General features: G+C 39.8%; 1 protein-coding gene across 2 annotated transcripts in view; it reads right to left on the reverse strand.

Moving 5' to 3' along the window:
* Window positions 1–549: 549 nt before the first annotated feature.
* Window positions 550–17792, reverse strand: part of ST7 (suppression of tumorigenicity 7) — a 136322-nt gene continuing 119079 nt past the window's right edge. Inside the window, exons 12-15 of one of the 2 annotated variants that reach the window (XM_054273745.1) lie at window positions 10422–10572; window positions 6096–6188; window positions 3032–3171; window positions 550–870 (exon numbers count right to left, since the gene is read on the reverse strand). In XM_054273745.1, the coding sequence (XP_054129720.1) occupies window positions 775–870; window positions 3032–3171; window positions 6096–6188; window positions 10422–10572 (480 nt within the window). In that variant the 3' untranslated portion in view covers window positions 550–774. The remainder of the gene's footprint in view (window positions 871–3031; window positions 3172–6095; window positions 6189–10421; window positions 10573–17792) is intronic. The other variant, XM_054273755.1, reaches the window with a different exon arrangement.

The following is a 17792-nucleotide window of genomic DNA, read 5'->3' on the forward strand; positions in this document are numbered from 1 at the left end:
TCATTTTAGAGCTGGTCTCAGAAGTTTCCATCAACAGTGGCTAAGTCATAAATGAATACTTAGTCTAAACAGTTCAGAGCACAAGGATAAGGTTTCCTGAGGTGAGCAGTAACAGTGAAACACCAGCCTCTCCATTAATTGTGCATGAACTAACACCCATTTTGCTAATGAGCTTTCAGAAGGTACCTGAAACACCGGGGTGTGAAGAAAATCTGTCAAGTACGTGGGCTCCTTGAAAATTCAAATGAAGATATGGTGGTCTCTGTGCAGAGAAGGGACTCAGAAGCCCAGTGTGCCATCCACACTGCCTGAAGCCTAAAGCTGCTTTAACCAGGAGCTTTAACTGGCTAGAAGCCTCTCCTAGATGCAGAAGGGAGGGCCCCACCCTAACTGAGCTCCATAAGAAAAGGCAGTGACAAAGTTGTTTAATTGTAACATTATCAGCATGTTCATTACCTGCATGTGCAGCTATGCCCTAGCTAATGCCAAACAGATACCACAGGTTTAAAAACAAAACCTAGGATCTGTGTTCTGAAAAAGTCAAAAGACAGCAATGCTACAATACACAAAAGTTTATTTTTTTCTTTTCTGAAGGCAAAATATAATAGAACCTAACATCAATGTATTTTGTACAACAAAACAGTTTTTATATGAGAACAGACAATCCATGAAAAGTTTTTAAGTCTTATAACTGCTTCCCTTTTTTTATCATGCTTTCTTGTGGTCAACAGAAAGTTGGCAGAGATGTCATAGCAGTCAGTCTGGCATGCTCCCTCAGATCCTTGTCAGCTGGTGCCACAGGCTGGAGGGCAGGATACTTTCCACTTTTTCCATCACAAAATTTAAAGGGGCGAAGAGGGTGCTGAGAAACTGCAAAGGAATCAGATACACATTCAGATCAAAATCCAGGAGACAATACACCTCAAGAGAAAGCTGTCCAATAAGATAAGACACTCTTGCTGTGTTCCTCTGTAAAATCCTCCAGCATGATAAAAATTACATAATTCACACATAAAGACTTTCAAATTCTTGAACCTTGCACATACAGAGATTTATGGACTTTGCAGTAAAGAAAGCAAGAGCCTCATCTTTACAAAGATCAAAGTGATGAGCTACAAAAGTTTCCACACATCTCACATCCTCGATGGAAGCTCCCACTGAAGCCACTAAAAGCTCAACCCAAAACCTAGTGAAGAGAAAGAGAGGCTTTTTCATAGCAGGGGTATGCCAGAACCACCTCACAGAGACAAATATCATGTCTTGAGATTCAAGTTGAAGATGGTTTAGGGTTATCTACAGATCTGCTCTATACACTGAGGCATCACTAACTGTAATCCTAACATACTCTGCATCACTGAATAAAATGTATCTTAACATCTTCTCTCTAGCATAGAACACATCATTCAAAGAGTCTTCAATATATTAGTGTTCAGACAGGCATATGATAAAAATCAAGATGGAGGACATTTTATCACAGGAAAAAAACCACTGGCAGCTACATGTCACAGAACTCAGGTATTCAAAGCACTCCTGAAATACATATTGAAATACATATTAATTTTAATTAATTATGAATACATTTGAGAAATACATGTTAACTTCTTCTGTGGCAGAAGAACTAAGTACAAAATCTCACTATGCTGCCAGCACATAGTCTTTGTTCAGGATACAAGTCTGATAAACCCAGGAACAAGGCTAACAAGGACAGATTTGGGATCTACAACTGTGACAGTATCAGAAAACTAAAGATTTGATTGAAAGAGCCAAACAAGTGTCATACATTTCAGTAACTTCAGTAACTAAGGAACAGAAAAAGCACAACCACTGAATCCAAGAAAAGCCTTACAGGGAAGTTTATGTTCATATGCCCAAGTTAAACACTGTCTACCTAACACCCACATACACACTCAAGAAACAAGAAGGGGTAATAATATTTCAGGTATATTTCAGCACTTCTTGCTGAAAGAAGAAGAATCTTCTGCTACAACTGATCTTATTTTGTGTCTTCTAGAGCTAATGAAAAAAATTCTTGCATGAACTGTTGCTGTACCAGACCCCACTCACAGGCCTGGGTTAACACAAGAGCCAGCTCACCTGCAAAGGGAGCCTCTTCCCCTTTGCAAAAGGGTTTCAAAGAGTACTGACAATCTGCAATTTGCCAAAACCTTTCAGCCTGGCCTCCTCCACCCCACTCCCTATACCCCCAAATCAAAAGTACCAAAGACATTAAAAAAAAGGCAGGAGGCCAGTTTGGAAACACGAGACCTAAAACAGAGGAAAATATATTTGAGAAAATGTATTACAATGGAAGATACTCAGTATTTACTGGAGAAGGATTTTTTTACTATCCTAGAGCTTTTCTGTTAGTGGATTTTTCATCTAATAGCATGCTGGAACAGTGATGTTCTTGTTTTTGCAAATAAAAAAGCTTGGGTTAGAATAATTCATGGCTCTTCCCCCTCATACTCCAAAATTTATTAATCCTTGGTGGATTAAAAAAGCAGAATTAGGAGAGGATTCTCTGGACATAGTTCAGGAAAGTTATGGGGGAAATATTGAGACTACTTCCTCCTTGGCAGTTCAGGGAAAAAACACAGGAATTTGTCCTGGTTAACAGTAGGCTCTATTTCTGCTCATACTGAGAGCTTCTATGGCATGGGAAATCACATCAGCCATGATGAGTCTACACAAAATAGAAGGATTCTAATAACTGAGAGTAACTGTTATTAGTTTATTTTAATGGATGATATATGAAAATACAGATACTCACTTCTCCCATCAAGCCCTTTTTTTTTTTTGGCAAAATCACAAGACATCAAACCTGACAAGAGAGCCATATATACCAGAGAAGACAAACAGGCAGGTCTTACTGATTAGCAACCTGGACAGTTGTGCACATATCCCCTGCTCAGACATGGACTGATGCTCCTGAGTGGGCAGATATTTAACACCTGGCAGTATTTATTTAGCTCAGCCTTTCCTGCACTGGTGTCTTTATTTACAGAAGGGAGCAGCAGCAGAGAATACTCACAGCTTTTGCAAAGACCCCCATGAGCTCTGGGAACTGATGTGTCAGGAGGGCGAGCATGGCTGTGAAAGAACAGAGTCCAGCAGTGAAGAGGATGAAGAAGGGAAGCTCCTTCTTGGGATAAACTGAAACCTCATGAAATGCTGCAGAGAAAGATATGAGAAGGGGAAGGCATTATACATTTTTAAAAAAACAAAACACAACACCCAGCAAAACCTAACTAATGTTCTTACATAGTTTGAACAACGTGAGACGCACAAAGATGCTTTTGAAGGAAGAAGATGATGAAAGGTCTGATATATCTAGGGACATAATTGTTGTGTCAGTTGTCTCTACCAAATAATTCTCCCTAAAGATACTATTTCTGGTTTACTCTGGTGCTATGTACACATCACTTTTGTCTTCCTTATGTCAGCAGTTACTATAACGCAGCTCTGCAATAGCTAATTCCAGAAAAGAGACTTAGAAATAAAGCATTTTAAATTTTTTTTAATGTACATTATAAATAACCCCATGGCTGCACGTTTGCTAATGCTGCTACACAGAGAGTGCAGAAACCTGTGCCTGGGAGCAGCTGTGAGCCCACCCATATGGAAGCATTGCTGCAGATCAGTTAAAGCAGGCTGTAAAACTACAGCCTTTGTAACTGTAAATTCTGAGGGTTTTATCTGCAGAGCAAGAAGAATTATCCTAACAGCAGGATGTATAGGCATGTATTTTAAAACCTGGAAATTAAATGAACAGTCAATTTTTAAGATGTTTGTTAATATACAATGATAGGAATACAGAAATTTCCTTGACTCTGGTATAAAAAGCCTTTCATTGGACTTTGGAAAAAACAGCACTGAGATGACTGCAAGGGTTAGAAAAGGATAATGAGTATTTTACCAGAGGGATATATCCCTTGAACTTTTATGGCAGCTCAGATTCAAGGTGAAAATTCCTCCAGGCAAAAGGTCAGGTGGATTCTCACCTTCAGTCTGTAGTTTAGAGCTACACTCAAGATAAATGCAAACTTTGAAACATTTTTTTCTCATATAGGACCAATCTCAAGGCTTCCCATATACTCAAATCCTATAGCTATTCATATATATGAAATATTACTCTACCATTTTGCCTACTTTCTTTGCTTCAGTGATCAGCTCTCATCTCTTTGTACTTGCAGATGACATAAACACAGGGCAATCCAGCAACATCCATGACTGCACTCATCCAGAGTGGAGTGGTTCTCAAAACCAAAAGCAGGAATTCATAAGAGTTTAAGTTAGAATATTAAAAACTAATAATTTGTGTGACTCTTGAGTCTGCTAGTTTGATCAGTAAAAAAAACAAAAGTAGGGATAGATTACAACTTCTCTTTGATTTAAAATAAATGTAGAGATCAGAAATACCAGAGCATGGATTTTGTAAGTCAAGGATCTCTTGCACTTTTCTTGCACTGCCTTTTCACACAGGCTCAACCCTGCTGTCCCACTCTGTTATCCAGTCAGGGCAAAAGTTTTGTAATTGATATTTTTAATTTGGAGAGCCTATGAGATTGTTGTGTTCTGACATAATTCCAGCTGTCTCTCCCACAAAACATGCACAATTAAAGGGTGTGGACAGGTATGCAAAACCACTCTAACCCACCTGTGTCTGTCAGGCATTCTAAACCCTTCCCTCCTCTAACCCAGGGGATTTTGCAGTGAAAGGCATTTCCCATAGCTGCCAGAGCAGAACACACTGCTGCATATGCTGTTAAAGAGTCCCACTGTTAGCTTGTAACATTTGACAAGAACAATTAGCTTTGCATCTAAAAAGAGAATGCTGAGCTATTCTGCATGACTTTGTCATTCCTAAATCTCCTGACACTCCACCCTCCCCAGCTCAGCATCCCTCTGAGCACAGCAAGCAGAGCACTCTGAGAGGTGTTGTTATAATTAGGATGATCATAATGGGGTGGGGAGATACTGCCAGTTGCCAAGGATTTCTGCGTAATATCAGCAGGAATGTGCTGTGAAGGAGAGACTTGCAGTGAGTGGATTTTTGCTGTATTATTCTCACCTAATGTTTACTCATGTAGGCTTACAAAAAGAGGCAACACTTTTTTCAGCCCAAACCAGAAAGATTCTGAATGAAAGACTATAAAGGATGCAAATGCCCTCAAAAGTAGCCTTCCCAGCAGAAGCAGGCTTCATTTTCCTTGTTCCAGAACAAATTTTTCTTTATTTAAGAAGGTGAGAGAAGAATCTTCTTCCTTGGATCAACTTTTATTTCCCTCCTCTGCCCTGACCCTGCAAACTTGTGTGTGTTCCACTCGTGCTCACACAAAGTCCCACAGAGAGAACATGTGGGAATGAAGTGTAACTGCAAGATTGGCTGCTTTGGCTCTCCCTCTGCATTCCTGTGCTTCACTGCATGCACTGCAATGAGTCTCATTAGCTTGGACTGTAATGCTTCTTGGGGGCTGGATCTCTTTATATCTGTATCTGGGAACACTGCTGGCACCTTCCTAGCACACGCTATAAACGCACATCAAAGTGACTGAGATGACTTCACATCAATCTCTTCCTAACAGTGCACACGCCATAACATGAAGAAAACCCTTTCTTGCTATTTAAACTGCTTTTTGGAAAATGTAAGCACAGCCTGCCATGAGTACTGGCTGCAGGAATGATCCAGCTGTCCTCAAGCAAGTTGGATCCTGCCTCGGAATTCAAGTAGCTCATGTGTCTACCAAGGATTAACAAGGCTGTGACATTGTGCTTTTGGTTTGAGGGGATGTTAACCCAGATGAAAGATCAGTGTCTTGGCAAGAGAGAACAGCAAGATCTAAGTGATTTGGATCTCTTTGGTAATCTCTCTCCCTGTCTGTAAGCTGTCAAAAATAATAAATACAGCTAATTGTTATGAACCATGCTGAAGACCTGCCTCTTGAACCATCACAGGAGCTCCAGAGGCTCACTGTCAATCTGGTTATTCTAATCCAGTGTGCTCAATTCAAAAGGCTTCAAAGGAGACCGGTGCTGCAAGACTCAGGTAAACAATTCTTAGGTGTCAATCATAAGAAGAAAAACGTTGAACATACATGGTAGTAGTTCTCTATCTGCAGTTTCTGTACAAATAGGGTAAGGGTAGAAAAGATGTCCTTTTTCCAGTGGATAGGGGATCATTCTGAAAGCTGAAAAGAAAACACAGTGCATAAGTTGCTGTGAGTGTGGCAGTCATACTTAAGAATACTTGTAATTCTGAAAAACAAACACAGACAAAACACTTATAGTTGCAAACAGCATATAAATTGATTAATGAAATGCCAAAATAGAAATCCACATTGAGCTTTTAATCACAAAACCTCCTATGTTTATTTTTATTCTTGAGACTGTTCATGAATGTCAGGTGAGACCACATTACAAGGACATACAAAAATGTTTGCATAATCAAAGCCCATTATGCTTCCAATTCCGTAGCCAAATTTGCACATTTTGTCTTAGGCTTTTAGGCTGCAGTATTTTTAAATTTCAGGGGAGTGTATCTGATATAACAGGTATAGCCTACAAAAATGAACAGCCAAGCCTGTAAATGTAGACCAATATTCACAGTCCCTGTGCATCAAGAATAATAGGTTTTTCATGGAAAAAATACACTACTCTTTTTCCATCACACTCCAGCACACTGATGACATGAGCTCTGAGGACCAGTTTTCCAACACAGTCATGTTTTCATTTTCTATTTGGCAATCAAAGATTAATACTAAATTATTAAACTCAGTTTCCTCTCATGCATTCTTTCTAAATGCAGCAGATCAAGTTAGGTTTCCAATATAAATCTTCAGGTCATGGATTAAATAATACTTAATCTTATGAATTTTTAAAATTGAAAATAATAACAGAGGGAAATGGATTACTAAATCTTGACAGTGCTGATGTCATAGGCCATCTGAGTGTGGTTTATGGAAACATCAGAATACTTGACTGAAATATAGCTTTGCATCAAGGCATCATTTTCCATTATCCTGTATATTATTTTCACTGTTAAAATATCATCAACATGTTATTCCCACTACTCCTATGAACATCAGTCACTGAAGCAGTATTTTCCCCCACAGCTGTCCTAGCAGCACTGTACACTGAAGTTGTTAGGCACAGCCCACTGCCACACAGTAACACTCCATTATCTCTGGCTCACAAGGCAACTTAAGGAGTTGTTTAAATACACAGTCCCCCAGTATTTTCAGCTGTGCACACTGCATTTGAAATTATGTTAGCTGTGGTTTTTTGTGAAACTATATTACTGTGTTTTTTCTTGGTTGCTGCATTTAAAGCAATAGTAAAGACGGCAGAGATCTTAAAAGATTGTAAACCAACCTGGGCTGTAATGCTCTTCCAGCATTAACCACCCCTCTCCATAGCAACCCAAAAAGCCAAGTACAAATACAATATCCAAGCAGTGGATGATCTTAACACACAACAAACTTGAGTGTCTGTACAAAAACATATGTGGAACGTGTTCAATGCTCATTTCTTCAAAATCCCTGACACAAGTTTTTCCTTCCAATTTGGCTTAACATTGAAACAGACAATCAAGTCTCTTCTGCTTTACCCTAAGCCACAGTAGTATCAAGATTTTAATAAAAACAAAACGTGAGGTGGATATGTTGCTTTTACAAAAGAAGTGAAAAATGTCTGAATAGATGTTACTCAATTTAAGCAATCGTGCTTGACATGAGACCAACTATGGGATATTTACAACAAAACTGCTTTAATTAGCAATGCTACCAGCCATGGAAGGAAGTGCTCTGGTTCATCTGGATCAGTTTGTGTCTATGTAGGTCCTTCTCTGCCTCACTCCTATGGTATTATCTGATCCTATTTTACATTAATTGACTCAGGTAGCACAGAGCAAGTTTACCACTCACCATGTACAGCAGCTGCAAGAGCTCCAGGAGCATTTGGGAACCCCTAGATTTCTTTTCCTCATGCAAACAGTAGGAATTTTGGCACAAATTTAGAAAACAATAGTGACAAACCATCACCCCAGACACTTCAGAAACTTGGTTACACTTGAAACTACAGACCTCCTGTACAGAGAACCTGGCCCAAACACAGTGGTGGCACTTGGGCTTTTATAGTTGTACTACGAATAAAATACCTACAAACACACAGAAAGAAAGCAAGGGCAACTGACCATGGATTATATGTAGACTGTTGGTTAAAACCAGTGTAATTACATTTAACTTCTCTGCCATGTCTTCACTGGTTTTCACTTAGTTATGCAGATGCCAAGATATGAACCAAATATTATTGGACCAGACACTGTGAAACCATTAAAACCCCTGGTTGTCTTCACATGTGAGCAAAATATGAACAAAAATTTTGAGGACTCGTGCACAAAATGAATCATGGATTTTTCTGCAGAAGTTATGCAATGATATTAATTTACATATTTACAGGCTATTATACAGCTATTAGCTAATGAACTACATGTTCAGATTGCTGAATGTGGAGATAATAAGAAGGGAAGTGTAGTTAGATGAGAATTCCCTATGCTGCCTTCAGGCACAGATGACTTGTTTCCTGAGTGGCAGGAGGACTGCAGGGCAGCCAGACTCCTGTGCCAAAACTGGTCCTGGTACAAAGCCCTTTAGGGGCTCCCCAGCCTGACAGAGCAAAATAGATCTGTTCAGGATTCCCTGCAAAACACTGCTTTTACTGATGGAATAATGAACCCTAAGCTAAAGGACTTCTGCAACAATCCAGAAGAGAAGGGACACTGCTTAAAAGCAAATAACTTTAAAAAAAGCCATTGGGAATGAACCTGTAACAGAGAAAATAATAGACTGGGAGAAATAATGGGAGAAGAGCTAGCAGGTCTGACAGAGAACAATGCAGCAGAGCAAACCCCAGGCAGCACTGGTATGGGTTACTGAGCAAGGTGTTCTATACACCTGAAAATAAAAAACCAGTGCACCCTCAGGGAGCCTACAGTGCAAATTAAGCAAGTTAAGGTAATTTCATACTGTAACTGAGATAGTAAGTCACTTTCACACTAGAGGTATTAAGTGCATTTCTATAGGAATTATCATGGTAACAAAAATCTTTTCTATCAAAGCTCAATGAGGACAAAAAATGGCAAAACACACCCATACAAACAAGTTGGTGTAATAACATACACAGGATGAAAAAGAACAGAACAAAGCAGAGCAGAAATGGGGAACTAGATTACACTAAATCAGAAAAAAGGCCAACGATTATAATTTGTACTTTTAAATTTTCAGAAACCTGATAAAAACACATCTCAAAGACAGGATAAGATACATTAGAAGGTTAGTATATGACCTTTGGAAGTCATATACTCCAACCTCCCACTCAAAGCAGGGTCACTTCCAAATTACATTGGATTGCTCAGAACTATGTCAAGCTGGGTTCTGAGTATGTCTGGGGCAGGAGATCCCACAGACCCCTCTCACTCTGAGAATATGATTCTAAGGTCTGGATTAAATTTATCTGACTTGAACTTGTGTATATTGCTTCCTGTCTTTATGCTGGCCTGTTCTGTGAAGCCTGTGACTCACTCATCCATATCATCTCTCTGCTGGGTGGTGGAAGACAGCAACTGGATCATCTCTCCACCCACCATAAAACTTCTCCAAGTTGAACAAAACCAGCTTCCTCAGCATTTTGTCCTGTATCACATAATCCAGTCCCCTATGCATCCCAGCAATCCTTCACTGAATTCACTCCAGTTTACCAGTTTAAAAAAAGTCATAAAAATACAGCATTGCTTTATATTTCACATTAATATATATACCTTTCTATAAGGCACACTCACAATTCCCAAATATCAAAGCATTCACAGAATCACAAAATGGTGTGGGTTGGAAGAGACCTTTAAAGATAATCTAGTTCCAACTCCACTGCCCTGAACAGGGACACCTTTCACTAGACCAAGTTGCCTGAAGCCCCATCCAACCCAGTCTTGAACACTTGGAGGAATGGCACATTCACAGTTTCTCTGGGCAACCTGTTCCAGTGCCTCACCACTCTTATTGCAAAATATTTTTTGTTTATGTCCAATCTGAATATACTCTCAGTTTGAAACAATTCATTCCAATAATGACAAACAAACCTCTGGAATTAAGTAAGTTAAATTATTATCTCCTTATCCATGAGCAGGAAAATATGTCTCAAAGAAGTTAGGAAATTTTGTTCAGTATTAAACAGCAGACACAAGACTTTAAACTCCTTTTACTCACTAAATGAAGTTCATGTTTTCAGTTCAAATTTCAAATAGTTCAATGCTGGTGAGGATGTAACAAGTGTCCAAAATTCTCACATATTATACTTGACAAAAACTATTACTTTTTCGTGAAATTCAATATTTTATTAGTTCCTTTGTAAGAAAGAGGATTACTTACTGCCTTCCCATGTACAGTGTAAGAGGTTCAATGCCCCCTCTACTCTTTTCCAGTGTTGAAGATGAAAGAAAGCATATGCTATTGCTTCACTGTCCCCTCTCTTCAGAATATGTTCAGGGGGCAGAATTAGGCTTTTCATTTCTAGTAGATACTGAAATTAAAAAGTAGAGCACAATTATTGAAGAGGTAATACAAAACAAAAGCACAGAAAGCTGACTGCAATTCTATAATGCACACTGAAAGGTCTATTTCCCTGAAGTACTTTTTTTCACAAGATTCATCGAATGTGTAACATCACCAACTGCACTTGACGACAACTATTGAATTATTCCCAAAGACTAAGATATGCTGTCATATGGTTCTGCTCTACAACACTGGTATTGGGACTACACAGAAATTCAAAATTAAACATCTCTCTTATTGAAGGAGATGAAAAAAAGGTCTCAAAGCAGAAAATGGAATTTAATTACAAGAGCTTTTTAATTAAAAGTGTTTATAATAAAATGAAGAAGACTGTAAGCATTTTGATGCACAAAGTCTTTCTATAAGGAAACACATGGCACTCCTAGTTTGCACACAGGTTGCTGCCTTTCCTGCATCGCCATTAACTGGTTGTGAGGTCTATGAACAAGCAAGCTTGGCAGCCACCAAAGTAGCTAAGAACGAGTTACAAGGTAAAAATGTTACAAAATGTAACAGGTGCCTGATTTCTGGGGTTGAGGTGGGGGAAAAAGTATAGGACCTTTGAGCTTGCTACGTGTAACAGTTGTTGAACGTGTCATTAAAATGAGAAGGACCACTGACCAAACCCACAGGCAATTTCCACAGAAAATTTCCCCATAACTGGCTCCTACCAGAAACAGAACCAGATGAAACATACAGAGGGTTCATGACACAGGAGAAGACAGAGGTCTCAGACATTGTTCAAGCAGGTGATTTTTCTCCCTCCTCAATCCATGAACTAGAGTAACAGGTAACTAGACAGACAACTCACACAGCTCAGCAGACACCACTGGTGTCACTGCGTTCCAGCCACTGGAGGGGCAAGAAACAGCAGAGGGTAAAGATGAATCCTTTCCTGTAAAGGACACCCTTGCTGGCATCCTTTACAGAAAAGGAGTAACAGACAGAAAAGAAGCTGCTGAATCAGCTCCTGTGGGTCAGTTCTCCAGAGGAGTGAAACATTTCCCAGCTGTGTTCTGACTGCTCTTCCACAGCACAGGGAAACTGTCACTCTCTTCCAGGATGCCCAAGATCAAACCTTCTCCCTGCCAGACTGTTCAAGTTAACACAACAGGCAGCAGGTGAGTCAGCCCTAGCACAAGGCTGGGAAAGGCAAGGTGTGGCTGCTCACTGGCAATGAAGGAGGGAGTGTGCAGCTCCCCCATTTCACCCTGTGCTGCAGCCTGGTCTGGAAGGGGGAGGACTGCAGGACCCAGGGAGTGACAACTTCCTACTGCAGGCACCCACGAGGAGCAGCCTGGCACTGGAGGCAAAAAGGGCCATGGGTGGTGTCAGCCTTGCCCAACCCCTGATAAATGCTGGCTTTTGTGAACAGGATGTGCTGGTGCAGAAAAGAAAGCAAAAGAAAGGAATGAGGATTTAAAGTCAGCCTTGTGGAAAGGAAAAGAAAAGGGCAGAGGGAAATGAGAACCAACTGCATGATTTTGTGGAGGATGTCCTAGAGAGTGTCACCCTTTTGTCTGATGGAGCTGTCATGCAGGTAAAAGATTTGGAGAGCTCATGATCAAAACAGAGAACTGTCAATCCTGGGGAATAAATAAATAAATACCTCAAAGAGAAATCACATGTTTCTGATGTGGGTAACTATTAAAAGTGGAGAAACTGAATCAGCAGTGGGAGTAGTTGAATATGATACTGGATTTTGCCTAAAGCCTTTCAGAAAAATCTGAGAGCTGCAGAGCAGGTGGATTAATGGAGGAAATTCCCATTTAGTAGGCAGTCCAGGGGATTAAGGGTGATAGAGAGAACAGAACAAAGATCTGACAAAAGGGAGGGAGCTGCCAGGCTGACACAAATACAGCAAACATTCACTGCCCTAATGAATGCCTCACCCTTTTAAAAACACACATTATACCTGTTGAGCAGAATGGAATACAGCTGCAAGAGCTGCAGGTTTCTACCTGTTTTATTAATTCAGAACATTAACTCTTATTTCCATATTTTCTGCAAAATTAAATGAGAAAATAAGTTCTCAATATTCAAATGTTTCAACAGAAAGAAAAAACGTAAACCCAATAACATCACTATTAGTAGGGAAAGAAAATCCAGGAAGGAATATTTCTAGGAGCACTAAAAGAAAACATGTGTTTTGATTCTTATGTATTACTTGTTATCAGCAATTAAAAAGAAATCAAGTGGAAATATCAGATGGAAGGACATATCTTCACACTTGCAATCAAGCTTAGTCCTCACTCAGTTAACTTGACTTTTCAGCCTGCATTTTTCTCAGTTTCAGAAAGAAATTATTTTTAGAAGTGCCACAGATCAAAAATGTGAACCCCTCCTCCCTCGTTACTGTATCACAGCTACCTTCCCAAACAAAAGTCCATAACCTGGTTTGGTGATACTCAATAAGACCCTCATGCAAAGTTGATAGGTGGCTCAAGACTCATTTGTGACTCATACATGTTTTTATTTGACACATAAATGTCAGCTACACCTTTTAGGCATACAAACTGTCAATTAATTTATTCTGGAGGCATTTCCAGCAGGAACACTGACTGTACACAGCCCCAGAGAGACCCTGTCTGGAACACTTTGTACAATTCTCATCAGGCACTTTCCAAAACAAAAAAGATGAAATTTATCTTCTCATCAGGCACTTTCCAAAACAAAAAAGATGAAATTTATCAAGCAAAGAAATTCAAAGAAATGGTTTTGTGAGATGGCACTTGAAGGCCTCCATCTACTCAAGTCCTCTGAACATTAGTAAAGGGTACCAAAAAGCTGCCTAGCTGTAAGCAGGGCTTGATTACTGTGGAAGGAGAGATATGATTGTCCATGAAAATTAGAATGGTCTTGATATCCATGAATATCATATCTATTGGTGCACTGTTGTATTGACTTTCAAGGGCATTTGTTCATTTGCTGGCAGGGCTAAGGGTCTACCTAGGGACACCAAGGGCAGCCCCCTATTTTGGCAACTGCAGGCTGCTGGTCCTGGATCTTTCAGAGGCAGGATGGAGCCCTAACAACGTGCTGGGTTTCCAGCAGGTTGTCTGTGAAACCAACACAGTTCCCCTGAAACGTTCTGTACTGGACAGGGAGACAAATTCCAGTCAAATGAACTAAATAACAAAAAAAAAAATAAAACCAAAAACCTTAAAAACCATCCAATGAGCTACAGTCCTCATGCTGGCCATATAATGTGTGAACTACAGTCTTGATGGACTACTGCATGCAACAAACATCTCCAGCTCTTGGAAAAAATCAGCCAAAGACATCTGACTGTAGCTTCCAAGAGGCTGCTGTTGCACTTCATCAAAGGCTAGACAAGTGCAGTCTTCTCTTGAGCCACCAAAGACTTCATATCTCTAAATTTCCAAAGCCCTTATTCCAGAACACAGCCCTTGCTGTCACAGGACTAACAGGGACACAAAATCCAATCATACCCCTAAAATTCATACTAGTAACCTACATCTCTTGACAGACTCCCTGGTAACTCTAGCTCCTGATACACTAGCATCCACCAGATTGAACCACAACCTTCATAATTTAAGTAATAAAACTTCAATACCTTATCAATCCTTTGAAAAAACAGGGAAGAGGGGAGCCCTCTCTCATCCTGACAGAACTCTGAACCCAAGCATGGTTCCACTTCAGAGGGAGAATCAAACAACAGGCTAAATAAGAAACTAGCTGAGAGCTAGGCATTCATGGAGGAAATCTAGATGGTAAGACCAACATATCTTCAACTGCATTTTTTTTTTCAGGAACAAATGAAGAAGTTTAACTAGAACAAGAAATAAAATGCCATCACCATCTGGGCTTATCAGGTTCCTTTAAAAAATGTTCCAGCTCAGGAACAAATAGGCTAGAGAATTTCTGCCAGAATGATCTCTTCACTCTTGCGGCCAGTGACAGGACTTGCTGAGCTCTGGAACGGGCTCCTCAGGGAAGTGGTCACAGCACCAGCCTGACAGAATAAGCTTTTGGACAAAGCTCTTGGGCACATGGTGTGACTCTTGGGGATGGTGCTGTGCAGGGCCAGGAAGTGGCCTTGATGATCCTTGTGTGCCCCTTCCAACCCTGGCATTTTCTTTGATTTGCTGATTCTATGACACAGCCTCAATGACGCTGGAAGCAAATACTGGAGTTGCACAATGATTTCTGCCATCGTGAGATAGCTCAATGAGCCCTTTGCCACTGCATTGTTCTGGCTTGGATTATTTTTTGGATTGTCTTTTTTTTGCTTTTTCAGATCCCTCTCTTCTCTCCCTCTAATCTAACCTTTTTTTGTCAAAGACCTATATTTAGGAGTTACAGTGTAACAGTAGTTTTCATGTACTTCTATAGAGGGCTTCTGGGTCAGTTGGGTGACATTTTCTGATAGATACATCTCAGCTACAGCCATTCTGTGCAGGTACAGGAATGTGTTTTAATGAGCATTTGGAGAATGACAATGGACCTTGTATACATGAAGTGTAACAGGGTGGAATTTATACTTCTCTTGCTTAAATCAATTGAGCATACATTATCTATTTGACAATATTGACAGCTCTCTGGCTCCTCATGCTCTCCTGCTGAGAGTGCTTTTAGCATTCCATATTACTCCAATCACCTTTTATAAAATAAATCAACCTAACTCAGGCAGGTCTCCTTCTTTTCCTCAATTGTACAATCTGACTGAAATTACAGCTCAGGTTGCAAACAGGCAACAGGCACTGCTGCACCTGTGACAGCATCCTTCCAGGCCAGAGTATGAGAATTTAACACTGCTTGAACAGGAACTCTCATCTTCCCAGTGGGATGAACAGCATAGGCTTAAGAAAGTTCCAAAACGCTGGTTTCTACATGCCTACTGAAGCCACTTTCAGGTCACCTTTCACATTCTCATTGAATTGGTTGTAATTAAGAGGTTTGGCCTTTCTGCTGGAAATAAAACAACAAATCAGTGTCTCACTGAAGAGTTAAAAACTCTCTCAAACATATCTCAAATAGTTTCTCTGTAATATCATGGGGTGTGTGGAACAGATTAATTTCCCATCTGGTCTATGAATTTGTTTGCATTATTTGTTTCTATTAGCAACTACAACTTACTAGAAACCACACAAGCATACGGACAGACACAGCTCTTACTAAGAAAATCAAAATAAATAAGAAAAAAATTGAGAAGGGATGCAACAGAGAACAGATCAATCTTCAAAAGTGTTTAAATCAATGGTTTGTTACATCCTTTTAAGAGGTTGTTTATAGACAAAATTGACATTTCTTAAAGTAATATCAATATTTAAGTTGCCTGATTGAAATGCAGCATACTTCAGCAGAGACTCTCTTCAAATAAACTCAGCTCCTGGCTTACATACAAACCCATACAACTGTGTGCAGGACATACTTTTGGCTCACTTATAACAATCAGATATATGGACCATCATCTGTTTTCTCTTTAATGAATACCTCCAGTCCCATACATCACAGAAATGAAGGGAGTGCTTTTCAGGAGGAGTTTGAATGAAGGGAGAGAGCTCTGCAAATCAGTGCAGGAAGGGTGTTCCACAACTGATAAATGTCCAAGAGACAGCTGTGGTAGCTTATCAGCATTAGCTTTTTATAGTCCTGTTACATACAAGTAGGGAAGCCCCAAACACATATAAATAATATTGATGAAATTGTGTGTCTGTGTATACACATACCTTTTCCCCCAACCACTCCACAAATTACACACTCCTCATGATATAATATGTACATAAAAACCCCTCTGGAATAACAGCTTCAGTGGCAAGACAACCTTCTCTGTTTAACTCCTAAGTTTTTGTGTAGTATGTTAAACAATTTGTCACATTTTGTGGTTTATGTCTTCCTCACTCTGAACAAAGGCCTCACTAATATTTAGATTCTAGAGAACCACTGAACACACATTTGTTTTGTGGCCCTGTTAGACTTCTTGTGATGCTGCTTGCTAAAACTTATTCCCATTTCATGAAAAACAAATGGGATATGACTTCAATTACAACTGAGTGGAAGCTGAGGTGTAATATCCACACACTGCATAAAATTATAACCAAAAATGAACTTTCACACCTTAATATCCTTTAGGTAATAGCAGCAGGAATGAGTGTGAAATCAGCTGTATATTAATCTGGATCAGGCTATTCTGTTTTAATGTTCAAATCTGAACTAAAAGAACCTCTGGAGTCAGGCTCCTATCATCCTACCTTGTCATCCTGGTAATTTTATGTTTCCCACAGGTTTTCAATTTCAGAGTGTCAGACTTTGAAAAATAGAGGGAATCAATTAACAACATGAGCTTAAAAAGACTGTGATGGAAACATTTATCAATAGCATGGTTATGGATATGTGAGGAAAATGGAACAAGCTCACAAGGATTGCTCATGACAGGCTAAACTGGTATTTTAACTTGGCAAGATCTCCAACTGGGCCTCAGCAAAACATTTAGAAAGGTTCACCTAGAGCAGGACTGCACTAGAGAGTTAAACTGGCAACTAGGCAGAAGGGAAACACCAATGGTTGAGTTGTTGCAAGAACCATTGGGATGGAAGAAAGTAAACAGAGAAGGCCTTGGAATTAAGCTTCATCTAAGATATTCCTTTTATGGTATGGCACAAAAGTAGAAGCTCAGCTAATATTACAAAAGGACTCATTCTCATGTAAACTTTGTTGTCTAAAAATCAGGCTTTTACTGGAAAAGAGTTGCTCCTTTCATATTCACTGCAGAAACAGAGGAGGAAAAGTCTGTCTAAAGATGTCTAAGGCAGATCATTCTTTCCACTGCCTGTAGAGGGAATCTAGATGATTTTATAAAGCCTACAGCCTAACTTTCAGACAGCTATTTAGTGGTTGGCATTACAGACAAAGCTCACAGAGAAAACATTTAATTCCTGCAATGCATGAGAATTAACTTTCTGGAACCCATGTGTACATGTGGAAGAGGGTTTGGGTTTGTCTTGATCAGACTTGGTGCTCAACTGTATCTAATGACAAGGCTCCCTACATTAACACATCCCAGTTTTCCACTGCTCACTTTCCAAGGGCAATGCTAGCCCAAAGGTTTGTAAGGTGAAGTTCAGAGGCCAAAAAGGTCCAACTGGCAAAAAAATCTGCCTTTAGCCTTCAGCAACCTCTTGGCAACATTCTCACTGCTGAGATACAAACCCCAGAGAGCAGGTA

This window comes from Melozone crissalis, unplaced genomic scaffold, assembly GCF_028551555.1.
Source record: "Melozone crissalis strain CALT ecotype California unplaced genomic scaffold, PUWL_Pcris_2 ptg000004l_1, whole genome shotgun sequence".
NCBI classification, from domain to species: domain Eukaryota; kingdom Metazoa; phylum Chordata; class Aves; order Passeriformes; family Passerellidae; genus Melozone; species Melozone crissalis.